Genomic DNA, 22,724 nt, shown 5'->3' on the forward strand with positions numbered 1-22,724 from the left:
AATGAGGAAGACACAAACAAAACCAAAGTTCACAGCCAATGAGAAGAACACTACCGCAGTATAGATTACTCAGTGTTACACATCCACCGCAACAGGTAACCGGGCCTCCACATTAGGATACTATATTTACAAATAATAAGTTGACTTCAGATTAATCTCGCTGCACTTTCACCTCAAACAACCGAAGCACTGCTCTTTCAAAGCACAATATATTGGAAGTATGGTTAGCTTTCCCAACATTCGCCAAGAAATCAACGCACAGAGACCAAAGCCACCACCATAATACGTCATTTTAACTTATGTCGGAGGTGTCAGCGAAACTATCGCCCGAATCTTGAAAAAAGCGGGTCTCCAGGTTGCGCACAAACCCACAAACACTGTTGCGTTTTGCCTACCTGTTCCCAAAGACCGGCCGCGGAGAGAAAGAGCCCAAGGCATTCTCTACAAAATTCCATGCGCCGACTGCAACGCAAGCTACATCGGCGAAAACAAAAATTTCAAAGAAAGAATTCGGCAATATAAAAACAACGTCCGCAAATTCGCAAGAGAGTGCAGTCCAGTAGCCGAACATTTCGAGGACTCTGACCACAGAATCAACTTCGAAGAAACCCGCATCCTCGGAACCGAAACAAATTACCACAAAAGGCTCCTTCTGGAATCCTGGCACATCCAAACCACCCTGAACAACATCAATCACACAAAAGGAAACCTGCCCCCAGTATATGCCCAGGGACTTCGCTCTTCAACTCAACGAAAAAATGTTGCCATTCACCACCTCCCTGCAGTGCGCCAGCGTGACTAACAGCCTAAACCCCCCTACCCCACGCCTTTCGCATCACAGCTGTCGTTCCTTTAACCCCCTCCTCCCCTCCATACTTAAAAGATGTTAGCTACTGTCCTCAGTCACCCCTGATGAAGGAGCCGAGTCGGCTTCGAAACGTTGGGTTAAAGTTAAAATTTTTGGTTGGAGATGTACAGTTTATTGTGTCTTCAAACCCAACCAGACAGGCAAATCTGTCAAAATGTTTAGTTTTCAATCTATGGTTAGCTAAACACAAAATGATTTAGCCTCAGCCTAAGGCCCTCAGGGAACCCCAGTGGCTTTCAAAAGATGCCGAGGAACCAGTACGCCTTGGCTTCTGTCCCTTCCTGCTGAACATGCATGCAAAAAAGAGCATACCCAAACTTAATTGGCAATAATTACTAGATTTGTCGTGAAACATTCTGCTAAAGTCAATTACAATGTGATTAGTTCCAAAATGAAGTGGGTAAACGAAAGGCAGAGGTTGAAGCACCCTCAAATGGGGGGAGAGGGGGACACAAAAAGAACTCTAAAGAACCCAGTTTGAGAACTGAACGTAAAGCGACTACAGTTAACTTACTTGAAGCTCTTTGTGCTGCTCGAGTAGTCCCAAAAACAAACACAGCCGTCGTTGCCTGTCGATACCAAGAACTGCCTTGCACCTTTTGGGTATGGACAGAACTGCATAGACACGCAGAAGACCAAAAATGCACACTAAGCTCTCTGCCTGGCGGAAACTAAACAAAATGTGTAGCGCAAAATAAACTGTTCTTTCTGGCACCTTCCCAAGATGTTAATTTGGTGATGGTCTCATTACGATGAAACTTAAGATGCTTTTCATCATACACAAGGATTCCATTCCATTTAAAATGACCAATCAGAAAAGAAAACAGTACTGTTTTCAAAAAGAAGTCAGCTCATCAGACACTAGTGAACAGTGCAAACATCAACATCATATCTACCAAACATTATACCTGCCCAATATTACTGCACACCACTGTTGAAGCCATGGAAAAGAAAATGCAGTAACTTTGCATAAACACATTCTATACCAGGTCAACCCAAATATAATGCAATCATAAACATAGCACTACACTTGGGAGGAGTTAGAGACCCAGCGAAATTGAAAAAAAAAGCAAAAGAAAAATTACTGTAATAAGGAACGTCTTGCAAAGCACTGCGTTGCGAACGACCAGCGGTACAGTCCAGGTACAGACCAGAGGCAGCGGTCAGTCCAGAGCACGCACAAGGGACGGAGCATTCAGCACTTCTCGTCGTCTTCTTCGTTAAGCGCCAGCCTCTGAAGATTCCAAAGACGAAGGCCAGTTTTACAATTTTCCCCGGGCGAAAAGGCGTCACCCTGGCGGCCTAGGGCGATGTGACGACGGCGGGATCGTAGTATGGTTTGAGGAGGATCGTGTGGACAATGGCGCGGCCTCGGCGATGATGATCAGGGGATGGCGTAAGGAGTTCGATGAGGTAATTGACGGGGGATGTCTGCTGAAGAATACGGTAGGGTCTCTGGTACTTGCTAAGCAGTTTGGAGGAGAGGCCGGGACCTGAGGAGGGTACCCAGAGCCAGACCAAAGAGTCAGGAAGGTAAGCGGGAGGAAGTGCAGGGGGATCACGGGTGCTTTTCTGCTGGTGCTGGGCGTGAGAAGTGAAGGACCGGGCAAGCTGTAGGCATTCTTCAGCATAAGTTGCGGCTTGAGAAAGAGTTGTAAATTCGGAAGCATCAAGGCGGTAAGGTGGAATGGTGTCCATTGTGCAAGAAGGCTCACAGCCGTACAGAAGAAAGTACGGAGAGAATCCGGTGGTGTCTTGAGCAGCGGAGTTATAAGCGTATGTGACAAAAGGGAGAACGCGGTCCCAGTTACAATGGTCAGAAGCAACATATATGGCCAACATGTCGCCGAGGGTGCGGTTAAAATGCTCAACCATGCCATTTGTCTGGGAATGGTAGGCGGAGTTGGTGCGGTGAACGACGTTGCATTCCTGAAGGAGAGCTTCTACAACTTCAGAGAGGAAGGCCGGACCTCTATCATTGAGCAGCTCTTTGTGCGCACCATGGCGAAAAATGACGCGATGGAGAATGAAGGATGCAATGTCGTGGGCTGTAGAGGATGGTAAAGGCGACGTTTCAACGTAGCGTGTAAGGTGGTCGATGGTAACGATGATTCAGCGGTTCCCGGTTGATGTGCTGGGAAGAGGGCCGCAGAGGTCAATGCCAACACACTCGAAGGGCTGCGCTGGGCAAGGCAGCGGCTGCATGGGAGCGGCGGGTCGGCGAGGTGGATGTTTTCGGCACTGGCATGCGGTGCAGGACTGAATGAACTGGCAGACATAACGGGCCATCCCACGCCAGTACCGCTGTCGTAGAAAGGTGAAGGTCTTCAAGAATCCGGCATGGGCACACTGGGGATCATCGTGGTAGGAAGAGCAAATGAAAGAGCGCAGATTTGTCGGAATGACGAGAAGCCACTTGCGACCATCCGGAAGGTAGTTGCGGCGGTAAAGAAGCTCGCCTCGAATGGCGAAATGGTGGGACTGATGACTGAGAGCACGGGAAGGAGGTCGACACGATTGGCCAGATAAGCGATCTAAAAGGCAAGTGATCCATGGGTCTTTGCATTGCTCGGAAGCCACATCAGCGGACTCAAACGTCAAACAAGGCAGGGCAGATATACAAGGCACTGCCTCAGATGGCACAGGGAAACGTGAGAGGGCATCAGCATCGGCATGTTTGCGGCTGAAACGATAGTTAACGCGAATGCCATACTCTTGGAGTCGCAGAGACCAGCGCGCCAGTCGACCAGAGGGATCTTTCAAAGAGGACAACGAGCAGAGGGCGTGGCGATTGGTGACAACATCAAAAGGGCGGCCGTACAGGTAGGGGCGAAATATGACAATCGCCCAAAGGATGGCTAAACACTCCTTTTCGGTGGCAGAATAGTTGGCTTCAGCTTTGGAGCGTGTCCGGCTAGCGTAAGCCCCAACGTATTCGTCAAAGCTGTGCTTGCGCCGAGTGAGTACTGTACCGAGGCCGACGCCGCTGGCATCGGTGTGGAGTTCCGTCGGAGAATGAGGGTCGAAGTGACGCAAAATTGGTGGAGTGGTCAGGAGGCGACGGAGTGTCGTAAACGCTTCATCACAGGCTGGCGACCAGGCCGAAAGGTCGTGGCTGGAAAGGAGCTTGGTCAGGGGGTCGATGACAGTGGCGAAATTCGGCCACAGCTTGCAACTTGGCCGGGTCCGGGAGAACGACATCCTTTGACACGACATGTCTGAGAATGGTGAGCTGCCGAGCTCCGAAGCGGCACTTTTTCAAAGTACGTTGGAGGCCTGCGTCGGCCAGGCAGCGAAGAACAGTCTCAAGGCGCTGGAGGTGAGACGAAAAGTCCGGGGAAAAGATCACAACGTCGTTTAGGTAACAAAAGCATGTGTGCCATTTGAGCCCTTGGAGTATGTTGTCCATCATGCGCTCGAATTTGGCTGGTGCACTGCAGAGGCCGAAGGGCATGACATTATATTCATAGAGCCCGTCGGGTGTGACGAATGCAATTTTTGGGCGATCGGCCTCTGCGATCGGCAGAAAAATTATTGTAATAAGGAACGTCTTGCAAAGCACTGCGTCACGAACAACCAGCGGTACAGTCCAAGTACAGACCAGAGGCAGCGGTCAGTCCATAGCACGCAAGAGGGACGAAGCATTCGGTGCTTCTCGTCGTCTTCTTCGTTAAGCGCCAGCCTCTGAAGATTCCAAAGCCGAAGGCCAGTCTTACATTACAATCACAACGTGACCTCAGCCTGTTCAGGCCAACTATATATATATATATAGCCTATGGCTCAGAAAAATCAGACAGTACACAACAATATGGAAGCAATAGACATTACCATCATCACTATCAGTCAGACTATGCCCACTGCAGGGCAAAGGCCCCCATATATGCCCAATTAACCCTGTCTTGTGCCAGCTATGGCTACCTTATCCCTGCATTACATGCCCTGCCCAAGCTCATTTCTTCCTCTTGATTTCGACTAGGATGTCATTAACCTGCCTCTGTTCCCCGGTAAGCACCGGGAGCACCGGTAAGATAGAGCTGTTAATATACTTTTCTCTTGAGGCATAGAGGTAAACTGCCGTTCATAATCTGAGAGGACCTCTAAATGAGCTCCACCCCATTCTCATTCTTCTATTTACTTCACTCTCGTGATCTGGACCAGCAATAACTACCTGCCCTAAGTAGACATATTCCTTTACCACTTCCAGCACCTCGCTTCTAATCGTAACTGCTGTTCTCTTCCGAGACTGTTGAACATTACTTTAGTTTTCTGCATATTAATTTGATCATGGTCATTGATAATGCTTTGCAATTCATGCCTGCAGTGACTTAGCAAGGCAATATCATCAGCGAATCGCAGATATTATTTGAGAGGCAAGAATTCAGAAATGTGTGCGACATCACCGAGCACAAGGAAGCCTCCAACACGTTAAAGCAAGCAGTCTCCCATGCAGTAGCGACTGCCGTCGTCATCATGCTACCTCCTCCTCAAGCCAAACCTGCCCCAGAGAGGCAGTAGTCTTGAGGTTCACGCCCTAAACCAGGACGAATTTTTCTTCAACGACAAAGACCTAATGCTGCGTTGTCCTGTCTTGTAGCCATATGGCTATGGTCAAGTGGATGCTAATGGCTATGTTTTCCCTGCCTGAAAATCTTCCTCACTTTGAGGAATTGCCCTGAACTCACCAAAGCAAGAATACAGCAGTGTTGAACCTTTGCCCTATTCACCCCGTATCCAATGTCACACATGAGGTTCCACAACAGCATTAGTCTCCATCAGTGCACCTTTCTTCTGGACATCCAACTGCACTCATCTACAACTATGCGCACTTCAAGCATGCACCAGGCAGACACGGGCTCCTCTGCATAAAAGTGGCAAAAAAGACAGAGGAGAGGAAGATGAAGAGAGCAGTAGTGTAGAGTTCACAACGGTCAGGAGTCCTTCGTGGCCAGTAAAAACAGAGGAAGTTCTCAGGATGAGTACAGAAGGGTATTCAAGCCTGTGGTTGCCCCATATCTACGCAATGCTTCAACGGCATTCAGTGTCGACAGAAGTTGCATGTCACAGCCCTGAACAAAACGACAAGCAACGATTGATAGAAAGAGCATGCACAAAAACTAAAAACTGCCGCCAGTGCTCACCCGAAGTGAGGTGACCATGGCCGTGTGGCCTAGGAGCACAGCGACAGGTGCCAGAGTGTGCAGGCACCAGACACGGATGACCTTATCGCAGCTGCCAGCCGCCAGCAGGCCATTGTCGGGGCTCACTGCCAGGTCGGTGATCTCAGCTGAGTGGCCCCGCAGCGTGGCCAGCAGCCGCCCATCCTGGGCACTCCACATCTTGACCAGCAGGTCGTCTGCACCCTACAGTTGACATGTGGAACTTGCTGCTTCATTTGTAAAAGCAGCAATGCTTTCCGAGGCTGGCATGCCAGCTTTCTGCGACAATTTTGTGTCTACACTACAGGACTCACATGGATTACGCCACATGTCCAAGCTCACCTAAACAATGAAGACCATCCAAGCCTCATAAGTGTACATGGCCACGTGGCCGGGTATAGCCATATGGCTGTACATTCCAAGTGATTTTACAGTTATTCTCCTTGCAGCATGCCTTTCCAAATGCAGAAAGGTACGCAGTCACATTTTAAGCCAAGCTCCTTTTCTTTCTTTTTTTTCCCGTTACTGCCAGTTTTTCAGTTAGTTCCTATTTCTTATTTTCCCCAAATTTGAGGCCCACCATTTCTTTTTCAAAGAAACACACCAAAGACAGGAAGAGCTGTTTCTTTTCGTCTTTTTACCATAGTACCAATAGCACCCATAATTTCTAGCACAATGATACCCATAAGGCACCAGGTTTTGTGACGATTTCCGTATATTAGTATAACGTTCCAGTTGCTTACTAATGGGGTTCCACAGCACATTTTTAAACTGGCAAATAACGCAGTGTAGTTGCTCGATCATGGTGGCCAAACACCTGGGCCAAATACCGTACTGCCATAAAAGCAGAGCCCACACACACTTATCAAAAAGGCGAATTGTCCCTGCCTGCAGTCGTTACAAATCCTCACCATTCTTTGATGGAAGTGTCTAGTATGCCTGCTGATGAGGGCCACTACAAAGCTTCTTCCAGACATTAAACAAATACCACTTTGATTTCAGTGCAAAGCCTTTATGCAACGAACTGCTCAGGCGCACCACCCACCGTGAAAATGTAGTTGCCACTGCGATCGAAGAGAACGCAGTAGACTGACGACAGGTGTCCCAGGAGGCGCCTGAAGAGCTGTGCCTTGACATAGAACTGAGTGGACAGCTGCTGCCTGCAGCAGCTGCTGCCCAGGCCGCTGAGCGACCGGCCCTGCAACACCATGGCTGCACGCAACAGCACACTTCTCAGGCAGAGAACTTTATATGCAAGTATTGGCAAAGCAAAATAAATGCAAACCAAAACCAAACAAAACAGAGAACACTTGCTGCCAGCTACCACAAAATTGCCGGATCGCTTCAAAGTGAATGATGCTATACACCAGTGGCACGAACGCACCTGACCATGTGAGTTTGTTGACGACGGAAGGACGGATGGAGGTATGATATGAAATATTGACCCTTCCAAAAAATTCTGTTTAAACTTTTTTTCCCACATAATGAACCCTCCCTCCAAACTGATGTAAATTTTCTGGAAAAAGAGTGGGTTCATTACGCGAATATATACGGTAATTGAGGCTACGTGCTGACAGCAGACAATGTCTTGGCGCTCTGCCGAGTTCACCAAGCGCGCTTAAGGGCCCCAGATGTATCCACACTGCTGTTCATTTAGCTCGGGGCACCAAACAAAGCATCCCACCAGCGGCGAGTGGTTGTTTTTTCTTCTATATTCTAATCAATAAACTTGCAGACATGAAATAATTACACTATTAATTTTCCCATTGATTAGCACCACAAATCAAAAAAGAGGTGAAAACATTCCCCCTATGTTTTCCTTGGTTTCAATGATTGTTGGCTTCCTTGATATTTATGTCATAATAAAACCCCCATTTCCCTACCCGTGTCCGCTTTCTCCGTCCTGTTAGGAGTGCGTCATAACAGAGTAGTTTGCTACAACAGGCTTAGTTGCAGTCAACACCACTGAAGGGCGCTAGTGTACCGTGTAGATGCAAAAATATACACAGGATAAGTGCTAGGTGTAGGACTGACTATATTTGGAGACTGGTGGGATGGGAGAGAAGGTTAAAGGAATAAAGATTGACAATGTGGCAGCCATGAGTGCTGGAAATGTGTGTAGTGTCAGTGCTGAAGCTTGACAGTCCTCAAGTCGAAATGCTTAACGAGTCTCTCATAAGCTATTGCTGTATAGATTACTATGAGAGACTTGTTCACACCAACTATGCAAACAGAGTGGAACCATGGAGTGCGACTCTGGCACTTACCGACATTGCAGGCCGTGGTGCCTGGGGAAAGGCATGCAGGCGCTCCATGAAGCCTGGCTGCCACATCTGCTGTGGCACGAGGTCGCTGGACCTCTGCGAAGGGAAGAACCAATGAGCAAAGTGCAGCGACTCAGTCACTTCTGTTGGACAAATACAACAATAAATTCCAACCGTAACACATGAAGTGACAATGCCAGAAAAAAGCTCAGGACATGTCTCATGGCAAAGCCCGCACAAAAACAACATAAGCCCTATTCGTTTGCTTTAGTCAAATAATTATACCCAACAGCACTGCACTGCAATCACCTAAACCCACCAGACTCGCAGCACATCATGCAAAATGCAGTGGGTCTACTCTAGCCAGAACACACCCTGGCAGCACGGTTCTGATATTTCAAACAAGAACGGCTGCCATGAAAGCTGTAAGCAAAAAAAAAAAAGTATGGGGAGTGAAATGGATGCAGCAGCATATCCCTGCAAGGAAAGGTAAAAGAAGGTTTGGTTTGGATTATGGGAGTTTAACGTCACAAAGCGACTGAGGCTATGAGGGACGCTGTAGTGAAGGGCTCCGGAAATTTCGATCGCTTAGGGTTCTTTAACATGCACTGACATCGCACAGTATATGGGCCTGCAGCATTTCGCCTCCATCGAAATTCGACCGCCATGGCCGGGATCGAACCCGCGTCTTTCGGGTCAGCAGCCGAGCACCATAACCACAGAGTCATTGCAGTGGTAGAGGTAAAAGAAACATAGGCAGCTCTGACAGCCCCTACCTGCTTGCATATTTGATGGAAGAAACCAGGAGCCTGCAAACTTTGCAAGCACTTTACTCCAGGGCAATTTTTTCTGGCAATGGAGCGGAAGCTATGGGGCGAAACATGCCTTCTCTTCCCATGCGGTGCAATATAGTCTCAGCCAGCAGTTGTTAGTTTCCTCTTAGAACTGTTATATATATAAATATTTGTTGCTTAATGTATATTTATAAGACAAGTGCCAACTTTTAACCCTAGAAAGTGAAGAAAAACATTTTTCTTGATTACAAAAAGTTTGCTAAGCATGTTGTTACAAAAAGCTTTCATAGAGGGGTGCAGCTACATTCCCTATTGAGAAGTTACCGCGTGGAGAGAAACACGCAAGGCAGCCAGGTGCATCGTCATGCGACTATGTGGCTTCCGCGGTGGCTCAGTAGTTATGGTGCTCGGCTGCTGACCCAAATGACGAGGGCTCGATCCCAGCCGCGGCAGTTGCATTTCGATGGAGGCGAAATGCTAGAAGCCCGTGTACTGTGTGTTGTCAGCGCACGTTATAGAAACCCAGGTGGTCGAAATTATCCAGAGCCGTCCACTACGGTGTCCCTCATAGGCTGAACAGCTTTGGGACGTTAAACCCCATAAGCCATATTTGGCTTCTGGGAAGGGAACAGTAACGGACGCTTCGCTTCTGTAGACTTCCCTTAACTGCCATGAAAAGCTGTCATCGACTGTAATGGATAAATGTGGCAGTATTCATTCTTTTTTTTGGTTGCCGCCACAGTACCTGAAGTCATAAGGCTTCAAAAACAGGTTAGAGACTTGGTATGCACCCTCCTGTGTGTGCACTTCACACATGTCCTGCTCTTCCTCCTCCACCACCTCTCCGATCCTTTACTGTCCTTCCCCCGGTGCAGGTTAGCCAACCAGGCACGTGCCTGGTTTACCTCCTCACCCCTCTCTGCTTTCTCTCTTTCCCTTAAAGGCACCCAAAATCTTTCTGGACTGCAAGCCCTAATTCCAGAGAAAAATCAGTGAGTTTCACCTTTTGTACTTTTACTTGCTTACCTCTACATAAGCTGCTGTACATTCCTAATCAGAACATCATGTAAGCCAGAGAAACAAACATGCCACCTAAATCGATTTCAGTAGCACTAAAAATACTTTCACTAATATTTACTGTGGGGGTTTTAAAAATTACAAAACCACATTTTCTAAGCATTCTTCAGCAAGAGCACATAGCACCCAGTGGGTGCTAGCTACGTTTCCTCGAGACCATTTTTTATCTGCATGGTCCAACGCTTCTTCTGCATATGCAATCCACACCGACAGAGATGCAATACTCACTGGAATGCTGCCTCAGCAGTGAGTAGCTGCCGGAGCCAAGCAAGGACCGGGAACCAGCCACTCCGCATGGGATCACCTGGTCCAAGAGTGGACCGATCCGCGAGCATATTTGCAGCAGGTAGTCGTTGGACACATGCAAGTTGGAACTTTCCTGGGAAGGTGTGAAATGCCAAACTCATTGAATGCTGCAGCACAATTCAATGAGTGGTCACAACACTTTTACAACCTGGAGCCTCTCTTTTAAGAGTGCGCGACTGTCATTCCCATTCCGGCAAAGCCTTGCAGAATGAAGACAGCATCATGGTTACGCTAATGCTAATGCACTTGAACAACATATCTCGAGCTATTTGGTTGTTGACCATGAAGCAAAACAGCGCATACCACACAACGGACACAAAAAAGGAAGACGAACTTAAAGGAAGGCGCGGTACACAACCACAATTTTAAACTAAACTTCTTCTCTGTTTGCAGCTGCCATAGGCTCATACACCGTTAAAGAAGCTGTTCACAAGGTTCCAGCCTGGTCTGTCAAATCAAGAGTGCACTGAAGCATGTCTGGCACTCAATAGGACATGATGGGAAGGGGGGCACCCTAGTTGGAAACAGTTTTTGCACTTTTTAATACACATTAGAAAAGCTTCAGACAATATAGTTTATTTTATTCAATGCAGATTGCTCACAGCTACTAGAAGTTTAATCAGAATGTGCCAATAGTTTATTAATGACAAATGCCGTTGAACAATTTACTTGCCTGGCCAGACAACCTATCATGAAAAGCAGTTCTTGACAGCTATTACAGTATTTTTGTGAAAAATATGTCTTGAATGAAATAAAGCAACCAGCATAATGAAGGGCATCCAAAAGAAAATTTTGACCGTGCAAAATTTTGAAGCTTTCTTTTGGAAATATGAGTTCTTAAAATGAAATTACGAACTCGGTACCATTACCTAATTTCACATTTTTGCACTAAACTGCCCATCCATGGAGATTATCACTTTAGTAGAGAACAACTAACACATTTGTGTACAGTTCCAGGTCCAGAATTGTACGAGGAATTCAACAGTGGGCTTGTTTCATGTAATAATGGCTGTTTTCTCGAAGTGTAGCCATATCAAAAGAAAAAAGCAAGCATTTCAGGGGCCAAATTTTATTTTTATTCACAATAAACTGCCCAAGTCTTTCCACACCTGAGTTCCAGGTATCCTTCTAGATTCACCTTTTGCATAAAAAGAAAATCTGGTATTTTCATGATAAAGAGATCCTCACTTTTCCATTCGAACCTGTTAACTCCATATGGAGTTGCGCGAAAATGAAACTCTGCAATAGTGCATATAGTAGTAATTTACATCAAACCATGAAAAATTGATCCAACTCGGACAAGGGGGCTCAAATTTTCACCTTTTAGCACCGCGAGGGGGGCATTCCAGCACATTCCACCGCTAGCCGCGGCAGTGAAACATGCGCTTCCTAGTGACTTCATTCCTGACGACATACCATGGAGAGGCACTATGCATGCTCCCGTACGCTTCCTCACCGCTCTCTAGCGCAATCTTCAGGTTTGAACGTACTACTAACAGAATTCAGTGGCCCACTGAATAAGCGCATTATATTTGCAGCCGCATAGAAATCGAAAATGCAACTCTCTCCAGATCTGACGAGATTACAAAAGAAATAAAGGGAGGTAGGACACTGCTCTGACAACATAAAAAGTCACGGAAAAGCCAAACAAGCTCGCTTTCCCATACGCGCTGGCCGAAAACAAAAAAATGAAACCATTTTATTTATGACGTAACCGTCGCTGGGGCAACGGATGGCGAAAACGTCTCAGCCAATGGTAGAGCCGCGATTTGCGAGCCCGGTTTGTAAGGGATCTTGTGATTGGCGGCCTGTTGAGTTCACGCCCCCTGCTGGTCATTGACAAAGTCTCGACCAAGCAAATAAAAAAACAGCAAACGAACGCTCCTCCGTGAATCGGAATTCATCAGCAAAGGGACAGCGTAACTTTTTTTTTCTTTTCACCGCCGTCAAGACTACAGCAGACCCGTGTTTCGGCCCAATTTTCGCCTCGCAATGAGTAAACTAAACCCCACACACGCCAAAACCTTGCCAGGTAGCCGCAGTCGAGACACGCTTACAGAAGTCAACTTTCAAAAATACTCGAAAATGCAACCCAGACACTCACCAATTCGGCGAAACTCCTGTCATGCTCGTTCCCGTGCCAATCGAGCCTTTTAGGCAAAAGCTAGAAAAGATTTTACAAATTAGGCTTAGCTAACGCAAGCACTGGTCACATTGCATAGATGCTTCGCTCACCGCAAACTAGCAATGTTTTGATCGTCACCACCCACGTGCTTCGCACGAGGGGGTCTGTGAACGCAGACCGCAACTTACATGATGCTCCTCAATCTCTCTCCGGAGAACCTGAAAAAAGCGCGCTGCGGTTAGTTTTCGACTCACTGGCAGTTATAGATGCACAAAAAGGTAGAAGCAGATTACCTCGGCGGCTCCACTGCAAGGCCCATTACTCAAGAACTTTGAAATTAGGAAATACAACTCTGTAAGTAAATCAATGAGAGATCAGCCTCTCACAATCAGGTACTAACGCTCGCTGCGCGTCCGACTTTTTGTTCCGAGGAAATCCAATGCCTACGGTACCTTTTTCGAGGAGTTCTTGCGTCCGCCTGTCAGAAACTGCTGCTGACATTCTTATCCACCATTAATACCTATAAACTGACTATAAAAAACACAATACGGTGCCTGTAACACATTACAAACTAGTCGCGCTAACCCAAAATAAAGATGGTAACTTTACAACGACATTGAACCGAAGCACAGTAGGCAGCGGATACGCTGCCGACATGAAAAGTAGTTTTCACAGTTACTTAATTTTAAATTGTCACTAAAACTTGTATAAATCTATATAAAACTATTAGCAATATTTAAACGTGTAAGTACGTTGAATAGTTATACCAAAGAGTGATAATATTGTAGATATTTTCTCCTTAATTACGCGGAGTAATACAACACGGGTAACGGCGATATCCAGTGGTCACGACTTCCGTCAGCAAGTGTGTCGATGTTGACGGTACAATTCCGCTGTGATGTAAATCAGCTGTGGTTCAGTCCTTGTTCCCGGCGAAAGTTTTATAGAGCAAGTTTATTCACATCGTACACTGTGTGAGGCAGAAAAGGTACGTTGCAAGTGTTCTACACTCTGTACGAACAGCGTCGTTCAAAACCGAGAATGAGAGATGCCAAGGCTTTGGTTGCGTCTCGTACGTGAAGTTCGATTGAAATACTTTGGATAACTGGCATCCAATTTTACGCAGGTGCAAAGTATGTCGTGGATCAAAGAAACGAAGCTTACTTGGTTGCAATCCGTCGCTGTCCGTGTTATAAAAGCCGGAAAGGTACCGTCTCACATAGCTGTCATCATGGATGGGAACCGGCGTTTCGCCAGAAAGCAAAACATGCGGTCAGTGGAGGGTCACGTTCAGGGCTTTGACAAATTAGCCGAGGTGAGGAGACCATTGTAGCGGCTTAAGATTGAGCATTTATTATCGTGGTTCCAGGTTCTGCAGAATGAATCACCTGCTTCTTTTCAGGTGCTGTATTGGTGCTCCGAATTGGGAGTCACTGAAGTGACCGTCTATGCGTTTAGCATCGAAAATTTCAAACGATGCAAAGAGGAAGTGGACGGCCTGTTGGACCTGGCTCTCAAGAAGCTTAAAAACATGCTGAACGAAATGTATGTTCAGCCAAAGTTATTTATCTTCCTTTCCTTGTGCATACCTGGCTTGATTTCCTGTTAGCGTAGGTGCGCGCATTGACACGTATGCACTTCGGAATCGCAGGGATAAGATCCACGATCATGGAGTTTGCATCCGAGTGCTTGGAAATTTGTCCTATTTGCCGGTGGAACTGCAGTCTGTTGTCGCCGAAGTTGTGTACCAAACGCAGGCTAACACAAGGTAATGTGGCCGGTTGTTGGATTCATTTTCGTAAAGCGGTAAATAGCAATTGCTCAGATACCGGCGAATGACATCGTTGAGAACTCCGCGGCTGCTCGGTTTCGTTGGGGCCCAGCCTGTAAGCTTCACACGTCAGCTACGAGCGCTCAGGAGGCGAGAACAGCTCTTCGAAGAACTCGCGAGTGTATCGTGGTCACGGGGGCGAGGCATTGGTGAGGTAAACTAATAGAAAAAATGTAACCAGGATGCTAGAATTGTGCAGTAGTGGCAGATGCGCTTTCCTTTTTCTTTCCGGATTATGGCCCTGCCTACTAACTACAAGCAGAGTAACGTGACCATTCAGTAGGGCATGAAAGTTTTATCTCGCACCACTTGAATATCTATAAACATTTTGGCATGATGCTTAAAGGGCTAAATGTCAGCATTCATTTGCACCTGCTGCCAGCATTGCAGTGACAGAATTGGGTGTGGTTATCTTGGAAGTTAATCATAAATACGTTTTTGTGGTTATTAGAGAAAACGAACAGCATTTACATTCGTGAAAACAGCACTGCCTGCTTAAAATATGATCGTGATTGCACAAATGCACCCCTTGCACTGCGCTTACTCTGAACTGCACTGCAAACTGCATGCTGTTTAGGAAAATGAACTAAAGAGGCTTACAGTGATGGGTGTGGTTATCTTGGAAGTTAATCATAAATAAGTTTTTGTGGTTATTAGAGAAAACAAACAGCATTTACATTCGTGAAAACAGCACTGCCTGCTTAAAATATGATCGTGATTGCACAAATGCACCCCTTGCACTGCGCTTACTCTGAACTGCACTGCAAACTGCATGCTGTTTAGGAAAATGAACTAAAGAGGCTTACAGTGACTATTAATGCCACGAAAAGCTGAAAAAACTAGGAATGGAATACATAAAGCCCATATGCTGATTTGTATGCTGATCAAATGTAACTGGTTTATTAGTGTATCAGCTGTGCAAAAGTGTCTGCAGCTTTATGGTGCTCATTTAATTTCAAGAGCCTTACTAGCTAACAACGGTATAGAAGTCTGCTTCTGCTTTCCTGTGTTGTCACCAGGTGCATACTTCTCGATGACTTAGAAGTTACACTTATTATGCGGCATTTTCTGTAAGTGATAGAATTGAATTACTTACAGTTCAAGCAAGAGAAGCAGTGACAAAACAAACATGGTACCTGAAAAAAAGATGCATTTAGCTCATTCATGATGGAAACTCTGCTATCAAAAGATGACATGAAGTGCATGAGTCTCAACTCCAAACTGAGATTTCTGCCTAATGGTCCGAGTTTTGACCAGATAAACATTGTGAATGTGTCTTCCTTGCTGGCATCTATGTACAGGGTAATCAAAAAGTCACACAATAAGTAAAAATTCAGTAATTTAAAAAGTAGAGACAGTAGGGGGATCCAGTTTTCACTGAAATGCACAGAAATATGTGGCAATTTTTTTAATGACAAAAAATGTGATTGCCATGTTTGTCATTGACAGATGGCATTATAGCTGCACTTTACAAACTGCGGACACAAATAAAGGGCTACCTTTCAGTGGCAAATGTAACTACACTTGCAATAAAAAAAAGTATATTAAAAACATTCCTCAGATTTTTTTCTGTTACTTTTTGACCACCTTATATTTGCATGCATCGCATCCGGTGAGCCATAAGAATGCAGAGATGCAGAAGACTGCATAATCTTTTTTACCTTTGCAGTCATTATGTAAAGCTAGTTGTCTTTAATGCCATTTCATTTAAGATAGGAATGGTAACATTAGGGCACCAATGGCAGGAGCGTGCTGCTTTGTTCACACTAGCATGTTGCAGGTGCTTCCTCAACATATGCCTGTCGTACACTTCCCGAGATGAGATATGCAAGGCAATGCAAGAATTGGCCACAGGAGTTCAGAAGAACGTCCTCTCAGCAAGGTAAGACTGCCATGGTTTCATTAGCATGCTGCAGTGCCATTTAATACTGTATTAGGAAGGTGAGCTGCGTTTGGACCTAGCCTAAGTTGTGCAGCATGATTGCACAAGCCTTGCACACTGCACTAGAGGGTGGAACGGTAAAAATACAGTCGTGCTTCGTTAATATGGTCACTTCGGTTCCCAAGCAGAATTGTGCATAAAGTGAGTTGTCCGTAATAACGAATCACAGAGAAAAAATATAATGGTCAAATATATTGTCATATACTGGTAATGGTCATATATGGTAATATAATGGTCAAATATAATGGTAAAATAAAAATATATTATAGTAATGGTCAGTTAAATTGAAATTAAGACAATTTTGGAAGCTGGTCTCCATTATACTTGAAATAATGTGTTGCAGCTTGAAATACATATAGTGATCTTGTGTATGATACGCTTTATGGCATCTGACATCTCATGGTTAGATGTACTCCTACTACGACTGTTCACATTCTGTGACCCTGCGGCTCAGTCGGATGACAGCTGCTGGATTACGCTTTCTACAGAGGGAAAACAGCATAGAGAGTTTTCTTCACAGTCATTTATGAAATACTGCAAATGGTAGCATGTGTGGAGTCTGCAGCTTTGCACTGTAAAGCATGAAACCAGAAAAGGGCCTCTTCCTTGTGCAACATTGTCTGGTTACATCCCTGTGTTTGTGGCAATAGGAAACTTGCCATGCTGCATGTACAGTGCATTTGCTCTGTCTGGGCTTTCTTTGTAATTGTAACATGATTAGCGCAAATTAGCGTGGTCAGTTTGCGAGGGGGAGTGGTTTCGCATGTGTGAAAGTGCTCCTTCTGTTTCTGTGTCTCTGTAAAACATTGTTGCAAGCAGCACTTGACATGTCTGCACCCTTTAACTGCATCCTCGTCAATTTGTGCGAATTCTGTCAGAATTTTGTCGTAGTGACAGGCCCAAGTTTCTACTCTTCTGGAGCTTCATTTATCCTTTATCGTGCTTTTCTTTTGCCCTTGCAGTGATGTTGACGAAACTGCCCTTAGTCACGCCATGTACAGCCGCAAGAGTCGAGACCCTGACCTGCTAATCCGCACATCCGGAGAGATTCGCCTTAGTGATTTCATGCTTTGGCAGAGCAGTCGATCTGTCATCGAATTCACCTCAGTGCTTTGGCCAGAGTTCACCGTGTGGCACTTGCTTGCTGCAGTTCTCTGCTACCAGAGGCAGTGTGGCCTCTTGAAGGTACCTCTTGTTCTTATTCTCAGCTTGCCATTGACATTATAGCTATGCATGTGCGGAAATAATTTTATGGCAGTTTTTTTTGTCTTGAGCTACGAAAATACCTACAACACTGGCCGGTGTCTTGTAGCTAGCTTGAAGACGCAGCTTGACTTCAAAATTTGCTTTATATAACAAATTGACAGACCCCTCTCCATGAGCATAAGGTTTACTGTTTTTTTCAGTGTTGCAGCAAAAAAGCAAGTGGCCCATAAAACACTGTTCTATGCACCAGCATGGCGGCATCTTGACAAAGATATGCTTCAATGTAAAACTTGCATGCCATCTTACAGCTTTTTGTCAGAAGTATAGAACCCAAGGGGTTCTTGCTTCTTGGCCATGTTGTGTGGCTTGTTATGGATTGCAAGCACTCCAGGTCACCTGAATGTGAAAAGAACTTCCGTCGTTGCCCTTTGGAAATTAAAGACTTCGTGGATGCTACAAGAGCATCACTGCACGGCTTAGAAGCCAAGCCTTCAGGCTCCTTACTTTTGACAAAGGATGTACACTGTACGCAGTTTCGAGACTGATTTATTTTCTTCTCTAGAAATGATTCTCCAAAACAAATGTTGGTGCGTATTTGTAGCGCCATCTTTTCGGGCTGACCTGAGCTATTTATGTTAATTACTGTGGTAGCCGCTAGATGGCACTACATGTAGAAAAATACGTTCTCACTAGTTTGCGCATTCTACTGTGAGTGAATGTGGAGAGATGGGCGTCCACCTCGAACAGCGTGTAAACATAAAATTCTTTGTGAAGCTTGGCAAGACAGCCACACAGACGTATGAGCTCCTTCGTGACACTTACGGCAACGAGACATTATCGCGGGCGCGAGTTTTCAAGTGGCACAAGAGGTTTGTTTCGGGGAGAACGTCGGTGGAAGACGACACGAGACAGGGGCGCCCTTCAACCTCACGGAATGAAAACAGCGTGGCTCGTATCAGGGAAATCGTACAGAAAGACCACACCATTGCAGTCCGCATGCTATCAGATGCTCTCGACATTAGTAAAACAACATGCCACCAAATTTTGTGTGAGAACTTGGAGAAATGAAAGCTGAATGCCAGGCTTGTGCCACACTCCCTCACACAGGACCAGAAGGACACGCAGGCATCATTGAGCGCCGATTTGCTCTCCGAGAGCAGAGAAGGATGCTGCATTCGTCGGCAGCATCATTGCTGAATATGAAACATGGTGTTTTCAATACGATCCTCAAGCAAAAAGGCACAGCGCCGAATGGCGGTACACAAGCTCTCTGGCGTCAAGAAAGGTGCGGCAACAGAAGACCAAAACAAAGACGATGCTGATAGTTTTTTTCGATGCCAGCTAGAGTTGTCGTACACCATGAGTTCGTCCCAAAAGGGCAGACGGTGAATCAGGGGTTTTATATCCGCGTGCTCCAACACATGCGTGATGCACTGCGACGCCGTCACCCTGACTAATGGGCATCTGGACAATGGAACCTTCTCCACGATAACGCAAGGCCGCACACTGCTCTCAGCGTGACAAAATTTCTCGCGAAACACAGCATTACTGTGCTTCCCCATCCGCCATACTCGCTTGACCTTTCCCCATGCGATTTTTTGTTTCCTCGTGTGAAGAGAGCCTTAAAAGGCCGCTGGATGGGGAGTGTGGAGGCCATTCAAGACTCCACGACAAAGGAGCTTACAGCCCTGCCAAAAGAAGCATTTTCCAACTGTTTCCAAGACCTGAAGAAGCGTTGGAAGCTGTGTATAGACTTCAAGAGAGACTATTTCAAAGGGGTGCTGCACAAATGATTTCAATTTTTTTTAATGTACCCAGTCTCGGAACTTTACGGACAAAGGTTGTAGAATGCTTTCTTGGCCTGTGTTGGTTTGGAAGGTAATGGAACATGAACTAGTGCTAGGCTACCCAGGACATAAATCTGAGGCCCTGTAATATGTAATTATTTTGCTTTCTTCATAAGTGGTCTGAATGCCACCACTGCTATGGCTGTTTTGTGAATGGATGCTATGCATGAAGTCTTGCACATGCTGCTTGCTCATACTTGCTTACTGCTGGTGAACAGTCTGCTTGTTGCAGGTGTGGTTGGTGTTCAGAGTATTACATACGCTGGATGAGTGTACATTACTGAGAATGTCATTACAAGAAAAGGGACATGCCAGCAGTCATGCATGCTGCAAGTAAAGCTTTTTCATTCCAAACCAAGAAGGGTACATATAACAGATGTTCCAGCTGAATTGATTTAATCAAGTTTTAAATGAAGACAGAGTGTCCCAGGCAAGTGAAGCAGACTCAGTGCTGTTGAACATTGTGTGGTCTATTGTGCAGTATTTTTTTCCGTTCTCTAAAGTTGGATAGTGAAGACTAACTAGCGAACTGTTTAATGTTGTCTTCAAGAAAAAAGTGTCAGTTCAAAAGTCGCAGATCACCTTGGAAATTGCTGGCTGAAAGGTTCGCTGCAAGGTGCTGTTTGAGTAGCTTTTTCGTCAGCCCTAAAAGAAAGCGCGCAAAATAAAAAAAATCTACCTTTTGATAGCGAAGCAACTTGAGTGCCTCTAGCACAACCCGAGAGAGAAAAATTTGCTTACCTCATATCTCAGGGCTGTTGCAAACGCACTAGCCGTGGACAGTATTTCAGAGATAAGCAGATTTGTTTTCCCAACACAGCACGACTTGGGGCGCTGAAGCAGCTTCTGTAAAGTGGTAGATTTTTATTTTGCGCACTTTCTTTTACGGCCAGTGAACAAAGCTATGTAAACGGTACCTTGTTGTAATTGTTTCTGCCAACTGTTTTTCAGGGTGATAGACAAAACTTTCATATTGGCACTTTTTCTCCCGAAGCCAGTATTTGGAATGTTGATAATTAACTGCAAAACGGAAAAAAAATACTGCAGACTAGGCTGTACGACACTAAACAGCACTGAATTGGTTTCATTGTCTTTTATAAAAACTTAAGTTACTTTTAGCTGGGACACCCACTAGAGTCATTCTAGGCTTTTATGAGCATCCAAAGCTTGTCCACACAGGACTGCTGGATGTTGTATTGCTGACTTGTGTGGTTATATGATGTTAAGAGCCATTATTTTCAAGGGCTAAGGCACAAAGCAGCTGTCAAAAGTGCTGGAAGCTACGTTTGAAATGGCAGCAGTTTCTTTATGTGGCTTTAAACTTTTCCTTTCAGGCATTCAGGTGCACAGGGCCAAATGAGTTGCACTGCCCTGGCAATGAGGACCTGCAGAAGTTCACAGACGATGTAGAGACAAGGTGGCAAGAGAAGCTTCAGCGCATGAGACTGGGCCAGACTGTTCAGGAAGTACCTGTGACAGCATCATGAGACTTTATGTAAATGCATGGGAAAAATATATGTTACATTTGTTTTTGTTATCAACATTTGTTTTTGTTATCAAATGCATTGTGGGCTTTCAGGTGTGGTTTGGCTGCGGGGGCTTTGCTGATTATATGATTTTACATCCGAGAACGCAGTTGAGCTGGTTCTACAAGCAGCGTCATCAAACAGCTAGTAACATATGTAGCATTTTTCAGAGGCCATGACAAGGTGTGTGTGGATGAAAATAGGTAATGTGGCAGCCCATGGGGCACGGGCCAGTGAATTGTGGGCCATGCAGGCGAGTTGCAGCCCACGATGAGCATTGTCTCGGGAACCAGTCTTGAGCAATCGGGGTTTTGACCAAGAAACAAATGCATTGCAATGGCTGCAACTCCGGCATAGGACTAACTTCACAGAGCTCTTTGTTATCAGGCCGTAACTAAAAAATCTTTTTTTAACCAAAACTCCACAAAAATTCTATGACGTAAGCCTTCAAACTAAATTTACCAGTTGCTCCTTTCCATATCAATTCTGATGCATACATTTTTACTTGTATTATTTAAAATGATTTGGTAGCCCGCTCCCTTTGTATGGAAAGGTGAACTGGTGAATGCCCATCAACTTGCGTTAAAGGATGGAGTACTTATTCTCCCAAGATAGTGTTGGAACACAGCTTGAGTCTTCAAATTAGCAATTTGCAATAGAGTACAACTCTGGTCTAAACAGGAATAGCTGAAGTTGCCATGGTTACTTCGCAATAGGACCATTCATGTTGACGTGAATGTTCCTGTTGATACTGTTTCCCCAGCACAAAAGCAAAAATTGTAGACTGTGAGGCACTTGGGACATATTCCATCGATGCATAGAAAGCTTCGAATGGAAGCTGCAACAGCCGAGACTTGCTACCTAATTTGTATACAAAAAGCAGCAGAAATAACTTCATTAAAGGCCTATGCAGCAGTTTTGAAAGGGGCTATCAAATGCACAGATTACGTTAATGCCAATGAGCATGCATACCACGTACAAGTCCTCAAAAATGAGGCAGTAATTTTTAAATTAATTCCTGCTCCTCACAGTGACCACCAGTGCCATTCTCTCTTACGAATGCTGCCTTGCAACCATGCTTGAGACAATTTGCGTTCTTGACATCAGTTGTGAGGGGGCCCTGATTGGATCGCTAAAGCTGCAAGGACGTTTGTAGACAAAGGAGGTGGGGGCGCGGCCAGCTTGAGATGGTGCCATGTCGCTCCCTTTCAGTCTCTCCGCTTTTTCTCCCGTCGAGGAAAAAAAAAAGTTAATCGAGCCCATGACCTAGCCAAAAAGGCAGAGCTGGGATCTCGGCCCATATATTTATGGCGCGAAAGTGCTACTTCACTAGCAAAGCTGAAAGCTCGAGGTATGTGTGAAGCCTCAACCTTTGCTGGAGCGCCAGTGGCGGAGGCTTTACGCAGCTGCTCAGTCAACGCGCGGAACCTGCACCCCGCCAGTGCACTCTACTCTCCCAGCAGGTAGCGGGCAAGGGGAAGCATGATGAAAGGTGAGAAAGTAGGACTAGGTTGTGTAGCCTTGATACTTGTAGATGGCTTTTGCAAATGTCACGCGAAGCTGCTAAAGGCTATACAGCATGCACGCACAGCTCTCGCAGAGTTGAGCGCATTAAAGGGGCTCTGAAAGGGGCTCCAATAAAATTGCGGTATGCTTGGGATGTTAAAGCACGCCAATTCACGAATATTGTCTAGCAAGAATTTTTTTTAACACGCTTTTTAGAAGCTGAGCTATCGGCAGTCAAAATTTGAATTTCAGCGTCTTCGTGCCATTCCCTCGTCA

General features: G+C 45.6%; 3 protein-coding genes across 4 annotated transcripts in view; 2 read left to right on the plus strand and 1 right to left on the minus strand.

Annotated features, from left to right (window-relative positions):
* The window catches only part of BRWD3 (bromodomain and WD repeat-containing protein), a 61,377-nt gene extending 48,152 nt beyond the window's left edge, over positions 1–13,225 (minus strand). For both annotated transcript variants that reach the window (XM_077631149.1, XM_077631148.1), the window contains exons 1-9: positions 13,043–13,225; positions 12,884–12,942; positions 12,779–12,808; positions 12,570–12,629; positions 10,388–10,538; positions 8,292–8,384; positions 7,070–7,236; positions 6,007–6,228; positions 1,383–1,483 (exon numbers count right to left, since the gene is read on the minus strand). In XM_077631149.1, coding sequence (XP_077487275.1) covers positions 1,383–1,483; positions 6,007–6,228; positions 7,070–7,236; positions 8,292–8,384; positions 10,388–10,538; positions 12,570–12,629; positions 12,779–12,808; positions 12,884–12,942; positions 13,043–13,091 — 932 coding nt within the window. In that variant the 5' untranslated portion in view covers positions 13,092–13,225. The remainder of the gene's footprint in view (positions 1–1,382; positions 1,484–6,006; positions 6,229–7,069; positions 7,237–8,291; positions 8,385–10,387; positions 10,539–12,569; positions 12,630–12,778; positions 12,809–12,883; positions 12,943–13,042) is intronic.
* Positions 1–22,724, plus strand: part of RpL24 (ribosomal protein L24) — a 304,226-nt gene that overhangs the window by 27,339 nt on the left and 254,163 nt on the right. The window lies entirely within an intron of this gene.
* LOC144098473 (dehydrodolichyl diphosphate synthase complex subunit Dhdds-like) lies at positions 13,439–20,957 on the plus strand. Its single transcript, XM_077631159.1, has 7 exons — positions 13,439–13,578; positions 13,717–13,905; positions 13,993–14,135; positions 14,242–14,358; positions 16,202–16,303; positions 17,326–17,548; positions 20,751–20,957. Exons 2-7 carry the CDS (start codon positions 13,726–13,728, stop codon positions 20,901–20,903), a joined length of 918 nt encoding a protein of 305 aa, XP_077487285.1. The 5' UTR covers positions 13,439–13,578; positions 13,717–13,725; the 3' UTR covers positions 20,904–20,957.

This window comes from Amblyomma americanum, chromosome 7 (assembly GCF_052857255.1).
Source record: "Amblyomma americanum isolate KBUSLIRL-KWMA chromosome 7, ASM5285725v1, whole genome shotgun sequence".
NCBI lineage: Eukaryota > Metazoa > Arthropoda > Arachnida > Ixodida > Ixodidae > Amblyomma > Amblyomma americanum.